Source organism: Madurella fahalii (genome assembly GCF_045866475.1).
Source record: "Madurella fahalii IFM 68171 DNA, scaffold_3, whole genome shotgun sequence".
NCBI classification, from domain to species: Eukaryota; Fungi; Ascomycota; class Sordariomycetes; order Sordariales; genus Madurella; species Madurella fahalii.
In genome coordinates, this window is record NW_027263973.1 from 2,577,356 (window position 1) to 2,603,647 (window position 26,292).

At 56.7% G+C, this 26,292-nt stretch overlaps 10 protein-coding genes and 1 non-coding gene across 11 annotated transcripts; 6 read left to right on the top strand and 5 right to left on the bottom strand.

Moving 5' to 3' along the window:
• Positions 1-712: 712 nt before the first annotated feature.
• On the top strand, positions 713-2,021 carry MFIFM68171_06223 (Ketopantoate reductase; the record flags this gene model as incomplete). The annotated part of the gene is made up of 3 exons (XM_071061643.1): positions 713-756; positions 809-875; positions 936-2,021. 3 exons carry the CDS (start codon positions 713-715, stop codon positions 2,019-2,021), a joined length of 1,197 nt encoding a protein of 398 aa, XP_070917744.1.
• A 639-nt stretch (positions 2,022-2,660) lies between these two features.
• MFIFM68171_06224 (uncharacterized protein) lies at positions 2,661-3,662 on the bottom strand (the record flags this gene model as incomplete). Its single annotated transcript, XM_071061644.1, has 1 exon — positions 2,661-3,662. One exon carries the CDS (start codon positions 3,660-3,662, stop codon positions 2,661-2,663), a length of 1,002 nt encoding a protein of 333 aa, XP_070917745.1.
• A 1,233-nt stretch (positions 3,663-4,895) lies between these two features.
• On the top strand, positions 4,896-6,030 carry MFIFM68171_06225 (NADP-dependent alcohol dehydrogenase 6; the record flags this gene model as incomplete). The annotated part of the gene is made up of 2 exons (XM_071061645.1): positions 4,896-5,247; positions 5,303-6,030. The coding sequence occupies 2 exons, from the start codon at positions 4,896-4,898 to the stop codon at positions 6,028-6,030; spliced, it is 1,080 nt and encodes a 359-aa protein (XP_070917746.1).
• A 956-nt stretch (positions 6,031-6,986) lies between these two features.
• MFIFM68171_06226 (F-actin-capping subunit alpha protein) lies at positions 6,987-9,193 on the top strand (the record flags this gene model as incomplete). The annotated part of the gene is made up of 2 exons (XM_071061646.1): positions 6,987-8,123; positions 8,177-9,193. The coding sequence occupies 2 exons, from the start codon at positions 6,987-6,989 to the stop codon at positions 9,191-9,193; spliced, it is 2,154 nt and encodes a 717-aa protein (XP_070917747.1).
• An 811-nt stretch (positions 9,194-10,004) lies between these two features.
• MFIFM68171_06227 (Roadblock/LAMTOR2 domain-containing protein) lies at positions 10,005-11,108 on the bottom strand (the record flags this gene model as incomplete). Its single annotated transcript, XM_071061647.1, has 1 exon — positions 10,005-11,108. The coding sequence occupies one exon, from the start codon at positions 11,106-11,108 to the stop codon at positions 10,005-10,007; it is 1,104 nt and encodes a 367-aa protein (XP_070917748.1).
• Positions 11,109-11,593: 485 nt separating this feature from the next.
• Positions 11,594-13,140, bottom strand: COX15_2 (Cytochrome c oxidase assembly protein cox15; the record flags this gene model as incomplete). Its single annotated transcript, XM_071061648.1, has 2 exons — positions 11,594-12,725; positions 12,779-13,140. The coding sequence occupies 2 exons, from the start codon at positions 13,138-13,140 to the stop codon at positions 11,594-11,596; spliced, it is 1,494 nt and encodes a 497-aa protein (XP_070917749.1).
• A 2,808-nt stretch (positions 13,141-15,948) lies between these two features.
• On the top strand, positions 15,949-17,550 carry MFIFM68171_06229 (Fe(2+) transport protein 3; the record flags this gene model as incomplete). The annotated part of the gene is made up of 5 exons (XM_071061649.1): positions 15,949-16,066; positions 16,141-16,283; positions 16,345-17,267; positions 17,332-17,456; positions 17,516-17,550. 5 exons carry the CDS (start codon positions 15,949-15,951, stop codon positions 17,548-17,550), a joined length of 1,344 nt encoding a protein of 447 aa, XP_070917750.1.
• A 2,457-nt stretch (positions 17,551-20,007) lies between these two features.
• Positions 20,008-21,505, top strand: MFIFM68171_06230 (uncharacterized protein; the record flags this gene model as incomplete). The annotated part of the gene is made up of 3 exons (XM_071061650.1): positions 20,008-20,052; positions 20,109-21,323; positions 21,404-21,505. 3 exons carry the CDS (start codon positions 20,008-20,010, stop codon positions 21,503-21,505), a joined length of 1,362 nt encoding a protein of 453 aa, XP_070917751.1.
• Positions 21,506-21,915: 410 nt separating this feature from the next.
• Positions 21,916-23,322, top strand: MFIFM68171_06231 (uncharacterized protein; the record flags this gene model as incomplete). Its single annotated transcript, XM_071061651.1, has 2 exons — positions 21,916-22,809; positions 22,864-23,322. The coding sequence occupies 2 exons, from the start codon at positions 21,916-21,918 to the stop codon at positions 23,320-23,322; spliced, it is 1,353 nt and encodes a 450-aa protein (XP_070917752.1).
• Positions 23,323-24,067: 745 nt separating this feature from the next.
• MFIFM68171_t90 lies at positions 24,068-24,153 on the bottom strand. The gene is given in 2 exon segments: positions 24,068-24,103; positions 24,118-24,153. It is a non-coding gene; the product is annotated as a tRNA-Arg (tRNA).
• Positions 24,154-24,693: 540 nt separating this feature from the next.
• On the bottom strand, positions 24,694-25,978 carry MFIFM68171_06232 (uncharacterized protein; the record flags this gene model as incomplete). Its single annotated transcript, XM_071061652.1, has 2 exons — positions 24,694-25,602; positions 25,661-25,978. 2 exons carry the CDS (start codon positions 25,976-25,978, stop codon positions 24,694-24,696), a joined length of 1,227 nt encoding a protein of 408 aa, XP_070917753.1.
• Positions 25,979-26,292: the final 314 nt, after the last annotated feature.

A 26,292-nucleotide genomic window follows, 5' to 3' on the forward strand; every position in this document is an offset into this window, starting at 1 on the left:
CTAAATCTCGCCGTCTGTACCCGAAACACGACTCGGGATTATTGAACCTTTGAACATGTCGGTAGTACGGAGTAGTGATTTGCGTCCCGTCCCGACCCCAGACAATGGATTGAACGGGACACTCCGTAACCTTCGTACACTATTTCTCGTCCCCGCAGGGGGAAAGGCGGGGAACAAGGGGTGGGGCAAGAACCATGGCTCCCGTCATCGCCAAGCGATCCACTGCCTCGGGAAGAATGATGCCAATTGCCAACGTATGCCCATCGCCGTTGCGTAACGTGATCCGGCGTTTCTTTTTTTCTTCCTGTCAGACAACTTCGCAATACTACGTACTGTACCTAGATACGACAGTTGTAGCTCCGGTTTCCCTGCTAATCAGCTGTGATACGAGCAACAGAGAAAACGCTGGTTCAACTCGTTCTGTGAGGCAACCTTTGAATTCACGCAAACTTCATACGATCAGTCCGGGGAGTTGAGAGACGGAAACTGTTAGCTCCGGCCGAATTGCAGAAGCAAATAGCTTGCCTCGGTCGAGCGGCAACTCAGAAGAGGCACGAGGAGAGCGCCGTTTCGGGACGTAACAAGGCAGGCCAAGGCCGAAGCGTTCCGTTTCACGATAGGGTCGATCGGACAGCTGAGGTCTCTGGGAAACCTTGGCTCTATTTACCCCCTTTCCTGTCGCCATCGCCAAGATACACGGGTCATACCAACAATGAGTTTGCACAAGGCTCCAAAGCCCGGTGCGGATCCGGACAGGTTAGCATCATCACTAGGTATGCAGGGACTGCGAAACTGACTTGAGAAAAAGGCCCATTAACATTGTCTTTGTCGGTGCCGGGGCAGTCGGGTGCTTCTATGCCTCGAGGTTACACCACGTACGCCTCTCAACTCCCGCAATCCTCTCGATGGTTCCAAGGCCTTACTAACCCTCCCAGCCAAACAACAACATCCACGTCTCCCTCATCGCCCGCTCCAACTACAAGGCCATCGCCACCTCGGGCGTCAACCTTCAAACACACACGTTTGGCGACTACACGTTCCAGCCACACGCCGTCTTCCCCTCGGTAGCAGCCGCAGCCGCAAACCCAGGCCCCTCCAGCAGCGGTCCGCGAGACTGGGATTTCATCATCGTGACCACCAAGGCCCTGCCAGACATCTCGGACGACTCGGCTCTCATCACCCCGCTAGTCGGCCCTAAGTCCGCCATTGTCCTCATCCAAAACGGCGTCGGCGTCGAGGAGCCCTACCGCACCCGCTTTCCCACCAACCCCATCATCAGCGCCGTGACCGTCATCTCGGCCGAGCAGACCTCCCCAGGCACCGTCCGCCAGAACCGCTGGACCCGCATCCACCTCGGGCCCTACTCCAACTCTGCCTCCTTCTCCGCTTCGGACAGGGATCCCGGCGACGGAACCACGGGCGCCTTAACCGCCGCCGGGGGAATCCGGTCGGCAGCGAGCAGCTCACGACACGAGGCCGCCGCCAGCAGCGGTGACCCCGGAGCCCTGCAGCGCGCGGGGGCCGAGCGGGCCGCGCAGCTCGCCGACTGGTGGGGGCGGCTCGGGGGGATCCGGGACGCGGAGGTGTGCGACGAGGTGGGGCTGCAGACGGTGCGGTGGCACAAGCTGTGCATCAACGCGGCGTTCAACCCGTCGGCGGTGCTCAGCGGCGGGCGGGGCAACGCCGAGATGGCGGCGGACCCGGAGCTGCGCGCGCACCTGGCCGGGGTGATGGGCGAGATCTGGGAGGCGGCGCCGCGGGTGCTGGGCCGCGGGTTCCCGGCCGACCTGGCCGGGCCCGAGCGGATCCTGAGGAGCACGGAGCGGAACGTGGGCAGCAAGCCGAGCATGCTGGTGGACTGGGAGGCCGGGAGGCCCATGGAGCTCGAGGTCATCCTGGGCAACCCCGTGCGCATCGCCCGCCGGAAGGGGGTGCAGTTGCCGAGGATGCAGACGCTTTATGCGCTGCTGAGGAGCATGCAGGCGGTTAGGGATCGGAGGAGGGAGGGGGGGAAGTTGTAGGGGGCCCTGAAACAGTGGCTCTCCGTGGTTGGATCTACGAGATTGGGTGGAGTATATAAGTCGGGAGCGTTGTTTTGGACTGTACAACACGTATCAATATACCATCGTCTACTTGTTTTATATCTGGAATCTGACCTTGACTTTTATTGAGAATGTAATAAAGGAAGCAGGTAATGGTGAAGGGCAGAAGAGGAAGGGGAAAAAAAGATGAAGAAGGGTGTCTGTCGATATTACCTATGGTATAGCAGGACGCTTCTGACAATCTTCAGAAACGTTCTGGTTAAGTTACCCACAGAATGTAGAATGTGATCTGAAAGAGGTTCAGTGTTGCAAATCATTAGTGATTACGATCATAAGGGCTGTTAGTGCCATGGTGACTGCGGTAAAATAAACGAGAAGTGTATTAATTACGTATCCGAAAGAGTGTCAATATAACATTGTGAGTTATGAAATGGCCGACCAGACACTATCCAGCCCATCCGTGGCTCGTAAGTTAGACGCGAGAAATACAGGTTCTTCAGCCACAACTATTGCCTACCCGACTTACCTTGTACTTTACTCCTCTCACAGCATCACCACTGTTCGTTAGAATCAGTGGACCCAAAGTGCCCTCCTCGTCTGCCAACGTCTTGCCATCGCTTAGCCAAGATACACTTCAAACTTCTGCGCGCCGTCAGTGCAACGAGTAAAACCCAGCTTCTGCACTCTGTAGCCATTGCCCGGCCGGCCATCGTTTCTGTCAGTATCGTGCTTGAGGAGACCGCTAACAACCTTGAGAACCTCGGAGGCCATGCCATAATCGGTATCCTGGGCCGCCACAGTCTGGGACATCGCAGTCCGATACTTATCGGTGCTTGTAGTGCCGGCAGTGCCATATTGGTTAGTACTGCTGGTGATTCTGTTGTCAGGGGAGGATGAGGCTGCATATTCCCGCCCTGGATTCGCTCCCGTAAGGGGCAAGCTAGAGTTCTGGTTGCACTGTTGGCGGTTCAGGTTCTCGACAGACTGGAGCGTATTGAGGTCAATACCGTTGCATAAGGGTTCGAGCATGTCGAGTTCCTCATACCCCGTTCCTGTGAAAATCCAGTCAGATCCAGAGTCATAGGCGGTGTTCGGACCTTCACTACACGGGTTTGCGTCATTTTTCCAGTGGTCATTGTTGCCACCGTTGGCGGTGAACAAGGGGTCGGGCGCCGAATCGTTCGGAGGTGGGAGGGTCCAGTCATATGCAAAGCACTCAAGGCCATTGTCAGCAGACTGCTCCATGTCTACGTAGCTGCCGCCGCTGCCGGGACTAGGGAATATGGAGGCAAACCCTTCCAGGGGCTGATTCTGGTTCTCGTACTCGTACACACCAAGCGCTTCTATGGTATTTGTACCACCCGCCAAAGTCATGGCAGGCCCCTGTTCTTGCGAGATGGGTAAATCAGAACCAGGCTGGAGTCCAGTTTGGGATCCGGATTCGCCATCGCCCTGTAGGAGAGTTGTCAGCAACTCTGCAAAACCGATAGGGGTTGAAGGGGGAGCAGGAGGGACGGGTATATTGTAGTCCGTATCGACGAGTAGCTGAGATGGTTTGGGGGTGGGCTGGCTTCTGCAAGGCTGCTGCTCTTGTATGATTGAAGGCTGATAGTCGGACATATTCTCAGTGTTCCTAACATCCAAGAAAAAAGAATCAACGGTTTCCTGAAGGACAGCCACAGATGCCATAGTTTCTGGAGCGGAGTTCGATCTCGGGAATCCTACAAAGGGTGAGCTAAGTGTAAGTGGAAAAGCTTGAACCTAGCCTGTTTTTGTCTGAAACTTCAGCTTCGTCTTAGGTAGCAAAACTGAATCCCAGACGTATGAGTGACGTTGCTCGAAGAACTCTCGGTGACAGTAGCAAGAACAGGACCGAGTTTATGGGAGTCGAGGGCCGTTTGTATAGGCTCTGGACAAACAAAGAGTAGCCCTGAACCTCGAAACGCCAGTTCCTGGCTGGAAGGGAAGACAAAGGCTTAGTGTGGATGTGAAAGAACACTGTGGGCTAAGAATGCCCATTGTTTTCAGAAAAAGAGCGCCGCGCCGCATGAATAAGGACATGGTACAACTGAGCTTTTACATCCAACCCGCGGGTTCATTCATAATGAGAACAATGCTCCCTCGTATCTTCGGATGACTCCTTCAGGAGGTGAAGACAAAGCCAATACCGGGAGAGAAATCGAAGATCAAACTTCGCCGCGCAGGGCCTCTCGGTGACAGGGGTTTCAGCAGTTACGAAGATGACCGCGCTATAACAAAGATCAAATCATAGGCACCATTTGAGGCCATGCATAGTTCGACTGCCGGATTAAGAACTGGGGACATTGTACATTAATCCAACTCATCACCCGTCAATAGTGTGTTAGGTCAGGCGCACAGGGTAAGGCAGTAATACCCCCTATTGGTGTTGGACTCGAGTCTATGTTACGCAAGGGAAGAAACCGTGTAAGTGGTTGGGGTTAGGGTTTAGCATCTGGGCGTAGTCTACTGCAACTTCGTTGTCGTCATCTGCTCCTCCGTCATGGGTTTAACCTTTCCCAAATACTGCCCGCGGCCTGGGATTCGTATCGTCAGCCAAGCTACGAACAAAGGTGCTTTTTGAGGGCTGCGAAGCAGTTTGGAATTTTCGTTATGGTGGACCGACGACGTCATGCATATCGTGTCATCCCACCCTTTGCCCAGAACCAAGTATCCGGAGTCGACGCCGCCGGTGGAATACGCTGCTATGAAGTAGAATGCGCCCATGGATCTTTTAAGTAACTAATAACGCAGTTTGTAGACTGGATTACATAGCAAGCCGTCAAATTGTTGAATCCTACACTAGCACTCACACGCATCTTGAACAACATCACCATGGGCTACCCAGACACTTTCGAGGGCTTCTGCGTCGACTCACCCAAGACTTGGAATACCTACCGCAGGACCGAGCTCAAGCCGAAGCCGTTCGAGGACCACGATGTCGATGTCGAGATCGAATGCTGCGGCGTGTGCGGGTCAGACGTACACACCGTCACGGGCGGCTGGGGCGAGTTTGAGGGCCCGCTCTGCGTAGGCCACGAGGTGGTTGGCAAGGCCGTTAATGTTGGAAAAGAAGTTAAGAGCATCCAGAAGGGAGACCGCGTCGGAGTTGGCGCGCAGGTGTGGTCTTGTCTCAAATGCGATGTCTGCAAGAGCAAGAACGAGAATTACTGCCCCCACCTTGTTGGTACGTCTGGCGTCGAGGGGTCTCATTTCGCTTTTAGACTAACACTCAGGGCCAGACACGTACAACGCAAAGTACCAAGATGGCAGCACCGCGCACGGTGGGTGGGCCAACTACATCCGCGCGCACGAGTATTTTGTCTTCCGCATCCCGGACGCGCTGCCCTCGCACGAAGCCGCGCCTCTCCTCTGCGCGGGCTTGACGACTTACTCGCCGCTCGTACGCGCCGGCGTGGAGCCGGGTAAATCGGTGGCCGTCGTCGGCATCGGCGGACTGGGCCACCTGGCCCTACAGTGGTCGCGGGCTCTCGGCGCCGAGACGTACGCGCTGACGCACTCGCCGCACAAGGCCGACGACGCCAAGAAGCTGGGTGCAAAGGAAGTCGTTGTGACGACCGAGAAGGGTTGGGCAGACCAGTACAAGTTCAAGTTCGACATGATCCTCAACTGCTCCGACATGACCCAGGAGTTTGACATGGCAACCTATATGGGCTGCTTGAAGGTGGGAGGCCAGTTCCACATGGTCGGGCTGCCGGACCACCCGCTGCCGGAGATGAAGGCGTTTGACTTTGTCGGGAACGCGGCCAAGCTGACCGGGAGTCACTTGGGCAATCACCAGGAGATGGAGGCGATGCTGCAGCTGGCGGCCGAGAAGGGGGTGAAGCCGTTGGTGGAGACGTTGCAGCTTTCTGAGGAGGGATGCAAGGAAGCTGTCGAAAGGGTGAAGGACAACAAGGTACACTACAGAGTCACGCTGACCGGATTTGATAAGGCGTTTGAGCGGTAGAGGTCATCGGTGGCCTCGAAAGATGGAGTTTGGCGCAATGAAAGGTGGAGCAGGAATCGTGGTATTTGATGTGGAACTTGATTCTGGTTTCCGTTGTTACTATAGACTCACAACTGCGTGTCAAGGGGGAAAATGATGCCATCTTCGGGTGGTTCTCAAGCGGTGGTGGTAGCCTATATTATTGGCCAATGGATACCTAGGCTTTCGGACCCACTATTTCTCATCGTTGCACAACCCCGCAGTGCCGATGCCGGCCGTTGGCGGGGAGCTGGGCTGTGCTGCTGTGACTGCACGGGTTTGTGATTGAACCAAGTGAATCTGAATGCAAGTCGCATCCTAATACAATTTGCCGTTTTAGTACAAATGCCACCAGCATACCGACCTCTGGTCGCTCTATAATGGTAGTTCCAAGCCCGGCCTGTCTTGCCATCGATCGAAAACAGCGTCCCACAAAGCTAAGAACAGATTTTTTTGGGTTGCACCCGACTTACAGCCTCGCAAAACAGAGCATCAACTGCGTCGTATGATCATTGGTGGGCACCGAACACTACTTTTACCTCTAGTGTAGCACCGCGCGCCTCGAGCCGTGGGTCTGGCCGCGTCCCCAGCGGCACGGATTAGCGCGATCTGCTTGGGGGGACCCTAGCTTCTGCACTTAGAGCGGTTGAGCCTTCTGACGACACCCACCCGCTGTGCCCTTCCTCTGCTTTTATTAAACTGCATTGTGCGCGTTTCCACGCTCTGTGAACTCGACCCATCTCTTAGCCTTTCAACGCCTCCCCTAGCCCAGCCGCTGGAAGCGTCCCAATGTATTGATTGTACCAATTTTTTTATTGCTCTCACAAGTCGAATGTGGACACTGTGGTGATTGTCTGTTTTGGGCTCGCGACGCGAGATCGAATGAGGCGGCGCGAGACGCGCTGCGTCGTAGATACCGAGAACAAGCGACCGCCGACATGGACCATCTGTCGAGAATGTCGGATGTGGGACGAGAGTTTGACGTTGCGGTAGCTGATGCCGAGAGCAGCAGAGGTGCAAGTGGGCCGAGCAGAGAAATCCGATCGCCCGCGCCGAAAACGCGGTCCTTGTCTGACGGAGGAGGCACACCGGGGAAGCTGTCCCCATCTCCGCACATTGTCGAGGCGGCGCGCCGCCAGTCAAAGGACGACATCGCTATCCGCGACAAGGAACACGAAGTCTCTTCCTCGCTTCCCTCCACCCCGATCCGCGCGGGCTTCCCGATCCGAGGCCTCTCGCTGCAGATGCCCCAGCGCGACTCGGCAGCGTCGCCCGCGCAACAGAGCGGCTACGTCAGGCCGGCCCCGCTCTCGCCAAAGCTCGACCATTCGCACATCTACGCTTCGCCCACAAACATCCTGCCGCGTCGATCGCGCGGTCTGGATTTTTCTCGCGCCGCCACGAGTCTACACCACTCCACTCTTGCCGATCCAGCATCGCCCGACTCCTCGCCCACCATCGGCTCGCGTGCCATGAACATTCCCGGCCGTCGGGGTGCCGAGTACGGGACCGCCGAGCAGACGTCCACTTCGCTCTGGTCAATGATGGGCAATCAGGAGCGCATGCACATATCCAGCTCGGTGGGCAGCACAAGCCATGCGCTGTCCGACCTGTCCTCCAGCTCAGACGACGACGACTTCATGGACGAGGACATGGACGAGGCCTACGTGACGACCCCGCAGGTGCCGAGAATGGGGATGCCGGGCGGTAGCGGTGCCGTGACGGGCACGCCGTGGATGCCCGGATCGCCCGCGGCGAACAGCCTCTTGAGCTTCCAGCAGCGCCAACGCCAGCGTAAACAGACCAAGAAGAAAGCTCGCGGGCCGTTCGGCCTCGGATTCCATTCGCCCGCCGCACCCGGTGTCCTGCCGAGATCCCCGCCAAACAACCTCGTCGGGCCAAAGGACCTGTCCCTCCCGCACGCACGGCGGGAGAGCATCAGCTGGGCCGCTAACCAGCTGCACATTTCCGGCAACGAAAGCGACGACAGCGTAAACAGGCCGCTCGATGGTGTTGACAGCCCGTCTCGCCCGAGCGTCGTTAGACGCGCAGTCACGCGACGGGGGAACTTGCTGGTACGTGAGCTCAACCCGGCACGCATAGCTAATCTGCTTACATGTTGCTATAGCCCAAGACAAAAGGCTTTGCGCGCATCCGCGCCGCTCTCGCCGAAGAGTGTGCGCCCGTCGAGGCCGAGTTCCGCCGGGAAGCCGAGGTAGTCCGGCAGGTTCGAGAGAGCGACATGGACCTTGAACCACGACAGCTGCCGCCTCACTCAGCGGCAACGACAGCGCTGTCGAGCCCCAACCTCGCAACACACGACAGCCTCGACGAAATCTCCGAGGACCTCATGATCATGGACCCCAGCGGCAGCGCCCTCGGCCTCGCGGGCACGTTTAAGCAGCAAGCCCTGAAGAACTCTAAGGGCAAAGTCTTCTGGGACACCTTCTCAGAAAGCAGCAGCTCCGGAGCGGCCCCGCGCGTCACCCCTCCGCCGCCTTCCTTCAATCTGGCGCGCGCCTCGTCATCGGGCCTCAGCTTAGAAGACGTAAGCATGGGCTCCCCATCGGCGAGCTCCAACGGCGGCGGCATCAGCCAGAACCCGTTTGTCATCCCGCAGACCACGGCGAGCAGCTCCGGTAACGGCACCCCCCAACCGGCCGGCGCTACCGCCGCAGGCCAAAGCGGCGGCGGCAGCAACAACAGCAGCAATGGCGGGTACAACGCGACGGTACCGGTGCCGGGCCAGCACCACCACCACCACCATCAACCCCCCAGCGCGGCCGAGATCACGCGGCGCATCAACAGCAAGCGCCGCCGCGACGACGATCTCGACCCCGTCAGCATCAAGCGCCGCGCCGTCAGCCCGGGCATGAGCGTGCACAACTCGCCCATCCTGCAGTCTCCCCTGCAACGAGACATGGCGCCTTGGGGCCCCAACGGGACCGGGTCATCCAGGCCGGGGAGTGTTGGGGGTGACGGGATCGGCAAGGCGGGAGGGGGGAGTGGAAGCGGCGCGCCGAGCGAGAGTGGGAGCGGGAGTAGTAGTGGCGGCCGGCATTTGGGGGGTGGCGGGAAGGGGAGGGTTGGGTTCCAGGGCATGGTGGATACTAATGACGGGATTACGAAGTTGAGCATTGAGTGAGTGGGGAGTGATGGGGATTTCTCGATGATGGGGGAGAGGGGGAGCAGGAAGGGGGGGGGGGGGGGGGGGGGGTGAAGGGGGTTATCCTTACATTGGCGGAGACGGCGTGCTACGATACGGGCTCTGGCTTACACGAACGGCGTTTTGCACATTGACGGCTGGTTTATAGGTGCAGGGGCCCGGTGGGTTTGGGCATCGCAATCAACGGAACGGACTTGGATTGGACTGGACTGGGCTTGGCTGGGCACGGCGAACGGGACGGGGCGCATTAACAGCATTGGGGTAACGTCCATCTTTAAAAAGGCAGACGGCGCATTTGGCATTTTATCTGGGTCCTGGTTTTCGTCTTAGCATTGGGTCTTGACTTTAGAGAGATAATCCCGAGGGGGGTTTTCCCTAAGTAGATCAATCGGTTCGTAGGATCAGGGCTTGGAGTATCACTCTCAGCAACAACAACAGCAATACCCAGCGAGATAGGATATAATCTCAGCCGTATCGCTACCATCTCTGCTCAAACAAAGGCAGTCTGTCTAATGGATTGACGGCGATCCTTCCAGCCGGTTCGCTCGCTCGCTTTTTAGGCCGCACATGTTACGCGCAACTAGTCCCCCCTCTCCGCCTCCATATGTCTCATCCAAGAATAAAACACGGGGATATTTCCTCCTCCCACTTGGCCCTTTTTTCTCCTTTGTCCCTTTTCTCCTTTCTCCCTTTCTCCATTCCCCCCTTTCCCTCTTTCCCCCTATCCCCCTCTCCCTCTCTCCCTCCCCTCTCCCCGCGCCAAGTCCGTCGTCGGCTCTGCTTCTCCACCTCACCTACCCTCCATCCCCACCCCATCCCCCATACTGTTACTACTGCTACTACCAGCACCACTCCAGATCCCAGTCCCAATCCCAATCCCAATCCCAATCCCCTCCTCGGGCACGCACAGCCCCGCCAGCTTGTCGTCCAGCCACCGCGCGAGCTCCTCCACCTGCCGCCGCATCGCCAGCACGCTGCTCCCGGATATCGTGGCCGTCGTGGCGGCACTGGCCGTCGACACCCCGCCGGTGGTGTGCGTGGTGTGGGTGGTGAGTATGCTGGCCGATTCCGAGGGGGAGCCGAGCGGGGGCGGGGTGGTTGCAGCAGCAGCTGCTGCTGTTTGGGATTGGGAATGAAGGCGGGGGGTGGTTGGTCGTGTGGATGACGACGACGGTGGCGGCGGCGCCGGCGGTTGGTGGTTGGAGGTCGTTACGGAGGGCGAGAGAGGCGGTAATGCCGTTGGGGAGAGGTCGTTCGTCTCGGCATCGGTCGGGGCGTGGCCGTTGTTTTGGGCTTGCATGGTGGGCGTTGTGGGTCGGCGCGTGGGTGTTGCTGTTCCGCTCGCGATCGCGCTCGCGCTCCCGGCGCCGGCGCCGGCGTTGGCGTTTAAAGCGTGCTGCTGCTGATGACGGTGGTTATGGTGTTGGTGAGCATGGGTTGCTGTCCTCCCTCCTCCCGGCGCTGCCCCTTCGGTGCCGCCCATGCAAATAAAGAGCATCCCGCACCTCAGGCGGCGGATGACAAATACGGCGCCGCTGTCGAGCTGCACCGTGACGGCCGGCGGGGAGTGTTTGCTCGTCTTCTTGGTTGTGATGGTGCTCCCCGACGGGATCGTCGCTGCTGCTCCCGGGGACGATGGCCCTGGGTCTCCTCCTGCTGCCGTCGGGCCGCTTGTTGATGCTGGCCCTTGAAGGGCCCACAGCGAAGCGGCTACTGCGCATTGCCTGCGGAGGGCGCTCGCGGGGAGGTTGCTCGCGTGAGCGAGTAGATTGCCAGCGGGCGTGGTCAGCATGGCAGCGTGGATGTACGGGGAGAGGTTGGCGCGGAGGAAGGACGTGACGCGCTTCGTTAGGAGGAGCGGAGGGGGTGGCGGCATGGGCATCACTCGGGACATCTTGGTGGTTTCGGCGGCGGCGGCGCCACGACTTATGTCGGCGGGCAATGGCGTTTGGAAGAGGAAATACGACGGGAGGTTGGAGGAGCTGGAGCTGGATTGTGGGGGTAAGGCTGGCGCGGTGGGGATAAGCACCAGGAGGTATCGGCTACTTATCGATAAGACATGCACAAAAGGTCAGGTCCTGTTTGCAGTGTGGAATAGTCCCCACACGGTGAGGTCGTCCCTCCCCCTCCCCCTTTCAGCTGCAACCCCTTGGAAATAGTGATCATTGAGAAGCAACCTGTTATGCAAACTAGCTGGCATGAAGGCAATATCATCAACTTTCCCATGAACTGAGTTGAATTGTGCTCTTCAGAAGACTATCGTTACAGTGCATTCGCTCCCACCAACCTTGGGGTATATCTCCTTGCTAATCCCTACAGGACATATATACGCGTGATCACCTCGTCGTCGGGGATCCACTCCTCGTACATTTATGCCGCCTATAGCTGCTTTTTCTCCGCAATTTGTTTCGCAACCTTCGCACCCGCAGCCTCAGCCTTCACCCGGGACGGGTCTTTCAGCGCCTTCTGCACCAGCGCCAGGGTGTGCTTCGGCACGCGCAGACGGTGGCCAACGAGCAACGCCCCAGTCAGCAAGGCGAGCGCGCATGCTTGGTGGACAGCCGCGAGCGAGATCGGAACCATGTAGATGAGGGTGCTGATACCAAGAGCAAGCTGGGTTGACACGAGATGGAGCAGGCCGGTCGTACCTCTGCGAACATTCCTGGGCATGGCCGCCTTGACTCTGCCCGTCCGGCTATACGCGAAGAGGGCCACCACCGCGGTGAAAGTGGTCATGGCGAGGACTCGGTGATCAAACTGGACGAGGGAGGGATTCTCGAGCATGTTGCGCCATACCAGGTCGGACCCGTCTTCCTTGCGGCAGTAGAACTTGTCGAAGAGCTCCGACTTGGGCGGCATGTAACCATTACCCATCGCAGGGAACTCATTGTAGATGAGTCCAGCGTCGAGGCCGGCGACGAGGGCGCCCGAGAGCACAGTCGTGAAGATGAGCACCGTGAGAGCAGCGACGGAACCGCGGAGGACCTTCAGCGCTGGTGATTTCAGCGCGGCGAATTGCTTGGCGGCCGCCTCGGGGTCGCGAAGTGCGCGGTGCGTTCGGAGGACACCGAGGCCAGTCAGGAGCATCCAGGAGTAGCAGACGAAAGCGGTTGCGAGGTGCGCAGCGAGACGGTACTGGCTGACACGCGGGTGAGAGCCGGGGGCGAGCAGGTCATCCTTCAGCCCGGACTTGACCATCCACCAGCCGATAAACCCCTGGAAACCGATCAAGCCGGAGATGCCGACCAGGTGCACCGCTGTTCGGGGCGTCACTCGGCGACGGGCGATGAAGTAGATGGTGGGCAGCACAAACGAGAGTCCGATGAAGCGGCCCCATTGCCGGTGTATCCATTCCATGTAGTAAATCTTCTTGAACTCGGCCAGGTCCATGTGCGGGTTGATCATCTTGTACTCGGGAGAGGCGCGGTACTTGTCAAACTCGGACTCCCAGTCGGCAGCCGACATGGGCGGAAGCGAGCCCGTGACGGGCCTCCATTCGGTGATGCTCAGGCTGCGCGTCTGTTAGTCCCTGGTGTCGAAGGCCAGCCATGCCAACCCACATACCCCGACTCGGTCAACCTGGTCAGTCCGCCAAAGACCACGATGCCAAAGACACTTGCCGCGCTGCCGAGAAGCCAGTAGCCCACCACCTTGGCGTTAGTCTCAGGGAACGACGAGGATTTTGCCTTTGCGAAACCGTCTGTGGTTGGCGTAGCTTCTTTGGCTCTTGCGATGTCATTGCTCAGCATCTCGAGCGGCGACTTGGACTCTGTCGTGGCATATCTTCGGGGCGCTCGTACGAGCTTCAGGATGCCTGAAGGTTGCGGCGACAAGTTGTGCTGTTGGCGCAGGCATTGGCCGCACACAAACTGCGACCGCGCCAGGTGGGCAGCAGCCCTGCGTAGGCCGAGCTGGAAGAAGGCCATCGTGGTGGCTTCGCGCCGGCGATGGCGGGACGTTGTGTCGTGAACCCTCCGCTCTCAAGCTGATCTGACCGAGGTCAAATGTTCGACTGTTCCAGTTCCTGATAATCAGCCCACCTTTTTTTATTTTTAGGGAGCTTCGGGCGGTGTCCTAGCCGTGCGCTGCCCCACATCTACCCCCATTGGGCAATCCAATCCCTCCAATCATTTTTCCTGCTTCAATTTGCTGGAATCTCTCATCGGATGACTCGGTAGTTCGGACCTACAACCTGAACGCCCGTTTATATAACTCGACCCCTACGTTCGTGGTGCCCGTCGTTAGTATTGAGGATCTCTTTTTGGTAGTAGCCCGCTTTTGCTCAACGTCCAGGGTTTTTTTTTTTTTTTTTTTTTTTTTTTGGATAGATATTCGAACCAACTTTTCTCATACACTGGGTTCAGAAACTTCGGGTGCTCATTGCCAATGTCTGTGTGATCGCAGGTGTCCGGCATACGTAATAAATTAAAGGCCATCACCAGGCGTGGTGCTCAAGGCCCTTGGTCGTGCCGCGACGAGCTGCATCGTTCGTTGAACCGTTTGCCTCAGTTTCGCTCACTTCAAGTTAGCTAACCACCTCCCCGAACCATCGCCCGACCACCGAATGTTGAGACGAATAGGCCGAACGAAGCAGCATCTGCAATTTCCTTTTTATTTTATTATTGTTATTATTTGATTCTAGTTATATACTGTAAGCTCTTTCATGAGGAGATATAAGGAAGATCAAATGATCACAGTGACAGGATCAGCTCGGTAATACTTCTTGTTCCATTGAACTACTAGCTTTAGAATGCTCAACTCAGATACAGGGGGAAAGAAACTACCGTAATCTTCTCAGCATCATCAACACCACGCACTCATCACCATACTTGTCGGGATCTGCAATACTCTCCAACCGCCAAAAGCACCTCAGGAAGGGGCCTGAAGAAAGGGGTCACGGCGTTTAAAACGACCTAACCGCCCTTGCTGTGCTCCGGATCTGCGCTCTTGCATCGCACCGTCGTACGGAGCTCCGAGGCACGCCGTGGGGAGCCAGTGGTTGTATTGTGCTGGGGTCCCTATATGTCCTGAGCTTCCATTTCCATGTATGGAAGGGGTTGGTGATTACGTATTTAACCCGAAGCAGGCTCATCCGGATTCCTCACCCTTTTGCTGGCTTGCAGCATGTTTCAAAAGACGGCAGCCGACGAGCCCGAGCGTTCTTTGCTGCAATTCGTTGCGAGATCTGCATCGAGCCAGATGCCAAGAGTTACAGATGTCCAGCGATGAGCCTGCCTGCCGCTTGAACAGAGACACCAGGGCTCTAGAAAGGCCGAGCCGGCTCATGTTTGGCACCCCTGTAGAGCCTCTGCCCTGCCAGATCTTTGGATGTTTTGGGACAGGTACGGTACATCAAAAGTGAACATCCAGTTTTGCGTCACAGAGCCAAGCTCCCAATGCCGAGCCGCGACCCCAGGATCGCACAGATCGCGCCCTCTTGCATGCACCCCTGCCGCGCCCCCGGTTCTTCGCCATCTCTTGCCCCAACATCAGGGCAGGGCAAGTTCTGCCGAGTTAGCACTTCAGAGAGCCGCACATCCTGGTTCCTGTTGTTACACGTAGTTCTCGCCGGGGGATGAGCACCTAATGAGTGCGGAGAATTTGGAACTCAAGCGCTCTTTGTTTAGATAAACAGAGAAATGACGGTTCATCTTGATGTGGCCCTTTTAAACCATCCATGACTTGGGAGTGCCGCAGCACTCCTCCGCGCTGAGACTTGGGTGGAGAACAGCAAGACTCCACACACCCTCAAGATCAAAATGCCCGACTGGTAGTCCGGAGCGGCTGCCGAGGGGCATTAAGCAAGTGGGACCGTTTCACAACAGCCCGCTGACAGATTCGTTCTCGAGGGCGGCGGTCTCGTCTAGCCATTGTCAGAGGTTTTGGCGTCAAGATTGTGTTCTAGGTTCCCAAAATGGACGGCCTAGACCAGCGGCTCCCCCCCGAGATCCCCTGGGCGCTGCAGTGGAAGCAAGCTACCGTTTGGGGCTGATGCCAAGATTAAACCTTGGCTCATCGAACTGCCGGAGCAAGCCCACGAGAACCTGCCATCCGGGCTTGAGATTCGCCCAGCAGTTGGACGATCCATACCAAACATCTCGTCGGATCACTGTTTGCGACGATCGGCGTGCAAGAGGGTGTCTTAAGGGCGTTGGAAGCCCGACGGCAACCGTTGCATAGACGCCGTCACCATCCTGTCTAGGGGAAGTCGCTGCTGTGCCTATCACACCCGTCCCTCTGTCAACCAGGGCTCTCGCTGCTTATCTTCCCCCTAGTCGCCCCTGTCGCTCACAACGCACGAGTCGCGCACTTGTCGCACGCCAAGCTGTTGATCTGCGGCAGGTTGCCTATCCGCATACTAAAGCGAGGCCAAGCATCGAAGCAGGTGTGCTTCGACTTCTTGGCTCCGAGTTGGAGTTGTTTGGTTCTACTACCGGTCCTCAGGAGGACTTATTATTCCCTTCCTTTCGATAGCATCTGTTTTGGCCTTCTTTCTCTTCTCTTCCTCTCTTTTCCGCCGCCGCCTCTGGATGGTTGGCCTCGTACGCTAGCATTTATTTCCTTTCTTTACTTTTTTTTTTTTTTTTTTTTTTTTTCTTTTCTTTTTTCTCTTCTTCTTTTCTCTCTTATACTTGGTTGAAGCCGCGGGGCGGCTTCGCCTGTGTGTTTCCAGCATTGCGATCGGCTAGTCCTGGGCAAGAGGCCTGGTGTCTGCTCTGCCCCTGACGATAGCAATGGCGGAAGACGCCACGGGGCAGGTCTCCGAGATGGACCTCACTGGTGGCAAGCCGCTATGCGGTAGTGGCCAGGAGGTCGGCGATTACGATCTTGGCCTCCATGTTGCGGCTTTGTGTAAGTCAAGATTGAGTTGCATCCTGCCGCAGTTAACCTGCAACCGTTGTCTGGTTAGCTAACGTCTCGTTCAGTCATGGTTCTTGCTGCCTCCATCTTTGGCGCCGGCTTCCCGGTCGTCGCGAAGAAGGTTAAGTGGGTGAAGGTGCCTGCTAGGACATTCTTCATATGCAAGCACTTTGGAACTGGGGTCCTGGTCGCTACGGCATTTGTTCATGTAAGATGCCTGCAAACTGGGATGTGATCAGAGTAGAATGAGCCATTAACGGTCGGAATAGCTGCTCCCGGTGGCCTTTGGAAATCTGACCGATCCCTGTCTTCCGGATCTATTTACCGACCAGTACCCGGCCATGCCTGGCGTCATCATGATGGCCTCCATGTTTTGTCTTTTCGTCATCGAGATGTACCTGAATGGCAAGATGGGCGGGCACTCTCACGGCGGGCCCATGGGTTTTGAGAGGCAGCCTGCTCTCCCGCAAGCTCCGGTTGCGGCGAACCGAAGCGCTGCTCCTCCGCGTCCCCCGAGGTACACGAGCGCGACCGATTTCGAGATCGAGGATGTCGAGTACGAGAAAAAGATGGCGCAGAAGATGTACGAGGAGAAAGTACAGGACCACCGGCGCGAGAACCCGTTCGCCGATAGCGATAGCGACAGCGACAGCGACAATGTCCGTTCCGAGATGCCCCCGTGGTTCGTCGTCTTCTACGAGCAATATGTCCGCCAGAGGCTCGAGATGATCAACATGATCAAGGCGAGCTCTCAGGAGTACAGCAGCGATTTATCGGCCAAACGCCAGACCATGGTTACCCCGCCGCCGGATATCAACTCCCCCTACGTTGACGTCGAGACGGGACAGGCGGTTGACCCGGCTGTGTACCGCAAGATGTCGATGAACATTACGCTCCTCGAGGGCGGGATCCTGTTCCATTCGGTCTTTGTCGGCATGACTGTCAGCATTACGATTGACGGCTTTGTGGTTCTGCTCGTAGCAATCCTCTTCCACCAAATGTTTGAGGGTCTCGGTCTTGGGTCGCGTATCGCTGCTGTTCCGTATCCCCGCAACAGCATCCGCCCGTGGGTGCTGGTCGTTGCTTTTGGAACGACTGCGCCGATCGGCCAGGCTATTGGTCTAATCGTCAGAGATTCGTATGATCCCAACAGCGCCTTCGGACTGATCATGGTGGGCGTATTCAATGCAATGTGAGTGGGACTATAGAAAGCGGGAAGGGGGTTGTTGTTCGGGGCATAAGCTGATGGTCCATAGCTCGTCTGGTCTACTTCTGTACGCCGCGCTTGTCGACCTGCTGGCCGAAGACTTCTTGTCCGAAGAAGCCCAAAACATGACCAAGAAGGACAGGATCACGGCGTTTTCCTTTGTGATCCTCGGAGGTAAGACCGTGTTGGATCCAGGTCCGAACCTAAAACTGTATGCTGACGAGTGCCGCCAGCCATTGGCATGTCTATTGTCGGTGCCTTTGCATAAACTATGCACATCACTAGGATACGGTTGTACGATAGTAGACCGGCAACTTCTACCGACAAAAGCACCGCAACCTGAGACTCGTAGCCCAGTATATCTCCCTCTCATCAACCGAGAACCGTCAGCCAATCTGCTCGTTTCTTGGTTGCAACACGAACACAGCGTACGCAAAATTTGGGGTGTCGGAGCAAGGCATCGATCGACCGCTGTCAAAGGCGGGAGGCGCGCAAGGGCAAAGGAAGTGTGTTGTAACAACCCCCCTTCACTTTTTTTTTTCTCTCCACCATGGGGATCCCCTTTTGAACTGCATTGGAAAAAGGAGAATACGACAAGATTACCCCTGGTGCACAAAGTTCGGTTGGTGTTCTAATGTCAGAGGAGAGGATGTATCATGATGATTGATAGCAACGCGGGGTCCGAAGGAAGGGGGATGTTGGCCGGATCGGCGGGAGAAATAATCTTCTGTCCAGGTTGGATGTTACGGCTGACTTGGCAAGAGGTCTGGAGAGTACATGTGTATATTTCTTCCACAGCACTGTATATACGAGACGCCGGATGCTACGGCGGTAGGAGAAACCTACCGCTGTGCAGAGATAGAGGGGATAGATATTGAATACACGGATAAAACGATGCCAACGTGCTGCGGTACCCTGCCGACTTGATTGAGACGAACCTGAGAGAAGAATGGCTGCTTTATGAGCTAAACCATTGGCGGAACGGTTCAATCTATCTCCAACGCCGATTGGCCCTGATGGCGACTGCCGGTGAAGAACTTGTGTCACACACACACTGGAACACGGTCCGTCCCGGAGAAGAAGAAGAGTAAGAGGGAAGGATATCTATTTATACAAGCTAGAGAAACAGGACAGAGGCTGAGCCAGGAAAGCAATTCGGGTAAGCTTTCCCACTGATATCTGCAACGCCGGAGAAAAGGAAGGAGAAACACGTACCGCGGGCTTTTGGCCTAGGATTCGTCTCTCGGCAGTGAAGAGTGTGGCTGTGTTGACAGAGGTTAGGCAGGGGGTGTCGATCGTGCGGGACTGGGCGGTTACATCCCGGATACTGCTGCGGGGGCCGGGTAGGTGTTGCTAGTGTACATACCTAGTATCACGGGAATTATGCGTTTCGCTGAGGTGAGGAATGAGGCTGAGGCCTAGAGTGGTATCTTTGAAGGGGGCGGGTGTGCCGTTTCTGGAAGGTAAGAGCCTGTGGATGGTGTTGGCCCTTTGGGCTTCATTTGAGGGTTCGGAGGATTTGGGTGTCGCACGAACTACTAAATAATTCTTCAGAATAAAGATGCTAAAAATCCATTAACTAGCTGCTAGCCCTGCAAACCTTGGGCATTGTGTGAATGGCCATCTGAGAACGAAGAGTTTCATCCTTGGGGCTTACTACTAAGTAGTACCTTACATGACAACTCCCACTTGACCGCGACAAAGCCATGTCGGGAATACACTGTAGTTGCGCCATTGCCAACATTCAAGCTTATTCTTCCTACTCGCACCTTTGGGACAAGACACACTCTGCCCCCAGCTTGGTTTTGACCCCAACCCACGTATCGATCTTGCAGTACTTTTTCAGGCCGAGTCCTTTACCAACTGCCGTCCAGCCTCCCAGCCGCCCCGTCGCCCCGCCGCTCAGCTCAACGGCGCAGCCCCCCGGTTCCAGACTACCGGGACAATTAGACGAATCAGACGCCGTGTTGATTACACTGACACCACCAGCACCCACCTCTTGCATGGCCTTTCAAGGCAGCGAGGCAACCGCACAGCTTCCTAACAGCTGAGATCGGAACTTTCAGACTGCGGTACTTGTGTAGCGATGGACAGATTCCGGAGCGGGGCCGCTGTGGCTACACCCAGCTTACGTGCGTCTGCGTTTTATTTTGGGGGAGGGGGGAATGGCTTAGTGTTCTCTTTATTGACCCCCAACCGTCAATGCTCAATATCATAACTCAGCTGCTCCTTTCAGCTGTGCCATTGTCCACCAACATCACGTTTCATCTTTCTCGCTTGATAGAGATTACTCTCGATGGGTTTTAGCCCCGAAATGCGGCGGCTATTTTCGGCCATGGGCAGCAAGCACATAGTTGGATCTAGCAATCGTCAAGTGTGGCTAGCGGTGGTCCGTCTTGGGGTCTCTGCTCAGCAGAGTCACTTATGTGGCTGCTTCGGTCAGATTATCGTGATGAGTCCCTCATCTCTTCTCGTTCACGCGATGCCAAAAGCTGTCGTTGCCATGCGACTCTTTTCGTTCTGATGACTTCACCCATGCGACACTCAGAGCTCTTCGAGATGCCAGGCAACATGTGCTGGCTCTGTCGCCGAGAAAGCGAACCTCTCCGCTACAACCACTCTCCAAATTCACAGGTCGCCTTATTCAGGACTGTCACGTTCTCGCAGGATACAGCTGGACTGGAAGGAATGGCAAGCATATCGGATATCTTCGCCGTGCCAAAGCATGCTACGCCACGCGGAGCCAGCAGAAGAACCAAGCCGTCTTCCTGTACGGAACACTCGGACTTTGACATACCCTTCCCCGTCTTCATCAAAAAGAGACAGACATGGACTTTTAGAGTGCACGCCGAGTGTTGGGATCTAGTCTCCTGTCGTGTTTCCGACCCGGCCGCGTGCGCGACGGTTTGGTGCAAGGCTTTGATCTCCCTCAACTGGAATCTCTACCCCCTTCTGTCGGGTCCCAGGATCCCCGAGACTCCAAGACTCTTGATGACGACAAAGCCGCCCTGCGGAAAGAATTACCGTCGCCTGAGTCTGCAGCAGCTTCCCAGTTTTGAGGGTCTAGCAGCAGAGCTTGGGTTAAGCCATATTCCCACATTCCAGAAGGCAATTTCCCTCGACCAACTTGGTTTATACGCACCAAGTCACGAATCTCTCGTCCGACCCGGCCAAGGAACCGATGTCTTTGCAAAGCTCCCCGAGGAGATCCTACAGCAAATCATCCGGTTTACGCCGACTTTGGGCCTGCTCAGCCTCCGTCTTGCGTCGAGGCCGGCAGCATACGTCTCCAGAATGGCGGCACTACCGCGAAGCTTCTGGCTCAGCCGGTTCACTCCGCCGTTCGAGATGGGCTTTGCCTTGCCGGAGCGCCACGACCCGGATCTCGACTGGCGGGCGCTCTACTTCCTGATCAGGCGGGCACTACGGCAGAACGTTATTGCTCTACCCAGAGCGGACAGTTTTCTAGCCAGGCTCGCGAAGAGGAGGCATTGGTGGGAGCGGCTTGGAGAGATTGCCGAGCTGTACTCGCATTGGGGCCCGGGGAGGGAGCTGGAGGGCATACAATTCACTGGGCCGACATGGCTGCACCATAAGAAGTATGCAGCTGCACAGCTGAAGGGGGACTGGGGAAAGGAGAGGCGTTACTTGACGGTACGCATGCCGTTTTCCGCGGCCGCCGGGACTCTCTCTGCTGTGGGAATGTCAACCGTCAAGCTGAGTGGCCAAAGGTATATCTCTGGGTTACGGTTCTTCTACGGGGGTTCTAGGTTGCCCGAGTGTCTTGGCTACGTACTGGAGCGGGCCGAAACGGTCGTCCATCTCGAAGAGGGCGAGTCTCTACGAGGAATCAAGGTCCGCTTCAATGCTGATGCTATTCAAGCCTTGAAGCTCGTTCTAGGGCGTCACCCGGGGGGTCTTCGTGTTACTGAGTGGATCGGAGATGTAGGCCCTGATCCTAGCCGGGAAGAATCCTCGCGGACAACAGCGCTGATGAGGAGTTCGGGTGAAGCCCCGTGCGAGGTTGCTGCAAGTTTCGATGTAAGCACAGCAAATGATTCCACTTGGCATTCAAGGCCACCACAGGGTTCACGATTTATGGGATGCTAATAGAGTCGCAGCATTTCAGGATGCTTGCAATCGGGTTTCTAGAAGAGGCCGTCGCGAGCACAGACAAGGATTTAACATCATCGTGGTGGCCAGCAGGTGAGGGAAGCTATTGAGTAGGTGTTAGCATTAAGAGTATATTCCTAGTCTTAGTCTCACAGGGCAGGTGGCGCGCCTGTAAACTAGTGGTGCTCTTCTGTGCAACCTCGAATGACCACTTTCAACGAGGGAACAAAGATCTGTCCGGGAACACGTTGCTCATAGAATAGCAGACACAACAACAATCAATGATGTCGAATACCCGGACTGGGAATGCACCACAACCTGAACAAAGAGGCACACATTCCAGTCTCAACCAACATAAGGCACTAGCTCCTCAGCTCGATATTATCCTCTCAAACACCACTATATCATCTGATCCCACTTTGTCCTTCCGCGTCAACGTAACATCCCAATGAGATTCAAAGTCCCGTCAACGACTACCGACTCCACCCACTCGCAAGAGACAGGATCCCACTCCGCGACCATGCCACCGCCTCCTCCTACCAGCGGCCCCGCCAGACCCCTCTACTCGTTCTACAAACTACTTCCCAACACCAGCAACTTCTTCCTCGTCCGCCGCACCACCGACGGCGAGCTGCTCCTTGCCCAACCCCTTGACCACACACCAACCAACGCCGGGAGTGGCCGCGACCCCGGCCCGGATCCGGACAACCACACCGTCCACGAACTCATCGCGCGCGGAGCAGGCCGCGCTGCCGCCAACGTGCTCAACCACGAGAACCTTGTCTCGCTGCATGACGAGCTAGTCCGTTCCCCGCTGTGCAGCGGCACCCCCGTCACAACAGCAGCAGCAGACGCAGCGCCGGAAGGGGACACGGGAGAACCGAAGCGGACCGTGCTCCTGTGGGACTGGTGCGACGCCGGCACGCTGAAGGACGTGTTTGACAGGCCGCCCGTGCCCGTCCCGGAGAGCGCGGCGGAGGGGTTCCTGCCCGAGTCGTTTGTGTGGCACGTTGCGCTGGGGTTGCTGAGGGCGCTGTGCTGGCTGCATGCCGGGGTTAGGGAGGGGTATGAGGTTGTTGGAGACGAGGGCGGCGGGGATTTTGGAAGGGGGGATGGCGGCACTACTACTGCTGCTAGGTGTAAACGGGTGAGGGGGTTGAAGACGGCGCAGGCGGAGTGGATGCCGATTCTGCATCGGGACGTGAGGGCGGAGAACGTGTTTCTGCAGCGGCCGAGGGGGGTCGAGACGTACGGTGCTGTCAAGCTCGGTGGGTTTGAGAGGTGCTTTGTTTCAGGGACGGTGCCTCACTCGGACGAAACGCCGTTGGTGGCTATGAAATTGGAGGATGTATCGCTAGAGACGCTGAGGGAGAGGGTGGGCCGGTGGAAGAGGGATGGGTTGGATATGCCCGAGGTAAGGGAATCTCATAGTGTTGAAGGTTGACTGATCAGGACTGACAGTGAGCAGTCCCAACGCCCCTACACGCAGGGAAGCGAGCTATTCGCTCTCGGGGCAGTCCTCTACCAGATGATGCGCGGCCGTCAACTGCCACCGGCTGAGGAGTGTATCAACTGTGGGTGTCGGCACATCACCCACGATGACAACCCCGAGTTCACGGCCTGTCCCCATGCCTGTTTCGAGGATGTCAACATCGATGAGGTCTTCGTGCCGCTTACCTCCTACACGCAGGAGCTCAAGGGCGTGGTGACGATACTCCTTCGAGCGAACCGTACTGAGATGAGCGCTAACGGAGTGCTGGACCTTGCATGGAGCGGATTCGAGAAGTGGGCTACAAACACAGATGACGGGCGGCTGTATCGAGACATCTTTGATGATATTTGGTTTCGGATGTCAAACAAGTCGAGGATTGAGCAGAAGCAACGGAAGGAGAGTGTCATAGACGGCCGGGATATCTTGGTGGTTTGAAAGGATGATCTTGAGCTTGCGTTGCCATTGCTTTATTTCTCTTATCCATTTCCCATTTCGTTCTGGCCACAGCCGCTGCCATTGGGTTTAGGAATCCACTACGTCGGACATCGCGCGCGGATAGTAGGTACCTACTCCCACCAAGATCGCTAGCTGCAATGAAGAATACTTCAATTTTTAGGTTGGCTCGGCTGAACAAGTCCAACATGGAGCATATCAGTGTTCTGTGGCAGTTAGATGCTTTATCAACAACTAGACATACCTCACTTTGTTTTAACTGTGGTCTTTTCCCCGACGGTTGAACTTATAAGAACAAAAACTCAGCGGAAAGTAGATAGTTCTGTGCAGTACTGTACCTACACAAAACAGATCTCGCCCTCAGCAAATTCCACGACGTGATGATTGAGACGGCTATGGGCAGCTGTCTCGCCCCAATAACCAGTGTGACTTTTATCGTCGATTGGTATACACTATCCTAATGAGAATGCAACTAGCCTTGAGAGCAATACTAATGCATTGCACAAGATATGGCTTAGAGATTTGCTACAATATTAAAAACATGTGTTGGTCGGATGTTGCACCCAACACATCCCGCGTGTATTAGAAGCCTGTGACCTAGGACCTTTGTCCAACCACCTCTAATTCAGTCTCACCTGTACCTATCACCATCCCTACCGCAGCCAGCAACTCCACAAGCCCGCCCACCGAAACCGTCATGAACATCACAAACCAGCAAAAAATGACTCGATCAGACTGGGATTCGAACCCAGAGCCTTTACCACGGATTTTCTGGAACCGGAAAGTAACGCGCTACCATTGCGCCATCCGACCTACATCTGCTGGTGTTATATCAAGTCGGATCGTGATCCTGGCTCATGTGGAATCACGGAGAGAGCGTGAGGAACCTCAGCATTCCCCAACCTGCCTAGAAACAAGCAATAACAAAAAGAAGAATAATATATATGAATTGTGAATATGTTGACTAAGGAGTGCTGATTGAGAGGAGAACACCCAAAAGGCGCGTCGTCACGCGCGTGTGAGAGAACGAGAAACAACTATACATATCCCATGAACTGCTTCCCTTGTCTTTGTGGTTGCCCCAACCCAGAACATATAAACGCCTACCTGGAAGAAGTCCTTGTGTTTTTTTCCCTGCACACCCAAACAAACCATCGCAAAAGAACGCAAAGTGAAACCGACACTAAAACTGTAGGGCCCCACGCTGCCGCAGAAGGGCATGATAGGAGAAGCAAAACAAGCGGAGCGCCGCAACACCGCTACCCCACTCCAAAACGACTGTCAAGAATAGGAAAAAAGAAACAAAGAAATGGCAGAAAGAGTCCCTCATAACCCCCCTCCCCCTATACTCATTTACTGCTCCCTCTTCTCGTCACCGCCTCCGACGCCCACCAGCCCAGCGCTCGCCGCACTCTCCCCCAACCTCAGCTCCTCCTCGGGCACACCCACGCCCAGGGCCAGACTCGAAGTCGAGCTCGCCGCCCTCTGCAGGCCCTCCCTTCCTCGGTCTCCCTGCTGGCCCCGACGCCCTTGCTCCTCCCTGAGCGCGGCATCGCGAACCAGCCTCTCCAACTCCCTCACGCGGCGCCGGAGCGCCTCGTTCTCCCGCTTGATCTCCTCGAGCTCGGCGCGGCGGGATGCAGTCTCTTCGTAGCGCGACGTGGCGGGCAGGATGCCGGGGGAGAGCTCGCTTGTCGTTGTCGTCGTGGCGGTGGTGGTCCCAGGGGTGTTGGCCATGCCCGATGTGCTGCCGGACTGTGATTGCTGCGACATGGAGCGTATGGGCATGCGTGCGGAGAAAAAGCCCGGATAGCTGCTAGGCGGGTCATGGATGTAGGGCGACGGGTGGGTGTAGCTGGAGCCCGGGGTGCTGGTGATGGTTGCCGGGGCCGGGGAGCCGGTCCGGCTGCGGCGGGAGGCGCTGCTGTTTTGTCTGCTGAGCGGGATGCTGCCGGCTGCGGCGCCTGCTGCTGCGGGGATGGGCTGGCTTGGGCGGACCGGGGCAGGCGAGGAGATGCCTGCCATGGACGCGGTCGAAACGGAACCGGCGGTGGCGGTGATGCTGCGCGCGCTGGTGCTGGACGAGGTGCGGTGGTGCCGGATGGGTTGGTAGTGCCCGAGGCCGAAGCCCGAGGCAGGCGTATCGACCCACTGTGCGGGCTCGGTGCCCGAGGCGCTTGCCGAAGTCGATGAGGCGTTGGAGACGACCGAGGCGTTTTGGGCGGCACGGAGCATCGAGAGTTCGCGGGTGAGCCGGTTGACCTGGGAAGGGAGGTAGTTAGAGAATGCGAATCTGCGGCTGGTTCGGCACGTCGCTCACCACTGCCTCCTGCTCCTTCTCAAGTTGCATATGGAGATCAGCTGCGGTCAGCGGACGCGGGTGTCGCAGCGGTCCCGGCCCGGGGCCCACTCCTGAGTTATCGCCCATGGAGGGCCCCGAGAGCGAAGTTGACGAGGGGAACTGCGGCGACGGTAGGGACGAGTTGGAAGCGTTGACCATGGCCTGATTCGAAGGGAGAATGTTCAGCGAAGGCGAGGTGGGAACGGGCGGCGGAGGCATCGTCTGCTGCGAAGATGCGCGACGCGACGGGTTAGCGAGAAAATGAGGGGACGGCGGCACTGAATTGAGATCGGGCATGGCGGCGTCGCGGCCGATGGCTGATGCTGATGCCTGCGTGGCTTTTGTACTGTACTTTGACGGAAGGGATCGGAATGCGGTAGCGACTGCAAGCAGTCTGGACGGCTCAATTGAACGCGCTCAATCCTCAAACAATGTGGGGAGAGAAAACACTACTAACTTTGCATGCAAAACAAAACACGGTGAATGAATGGCATAGCAATATGGCCGTTTATTATGCGACCACTGCTTTCCACCGACTGTTGTCCGGATGTGAATTGGAGGAGGTGCGGAGATCCAATAGCTGCCCCACCCATCCGCTGCAAGGCTGAACC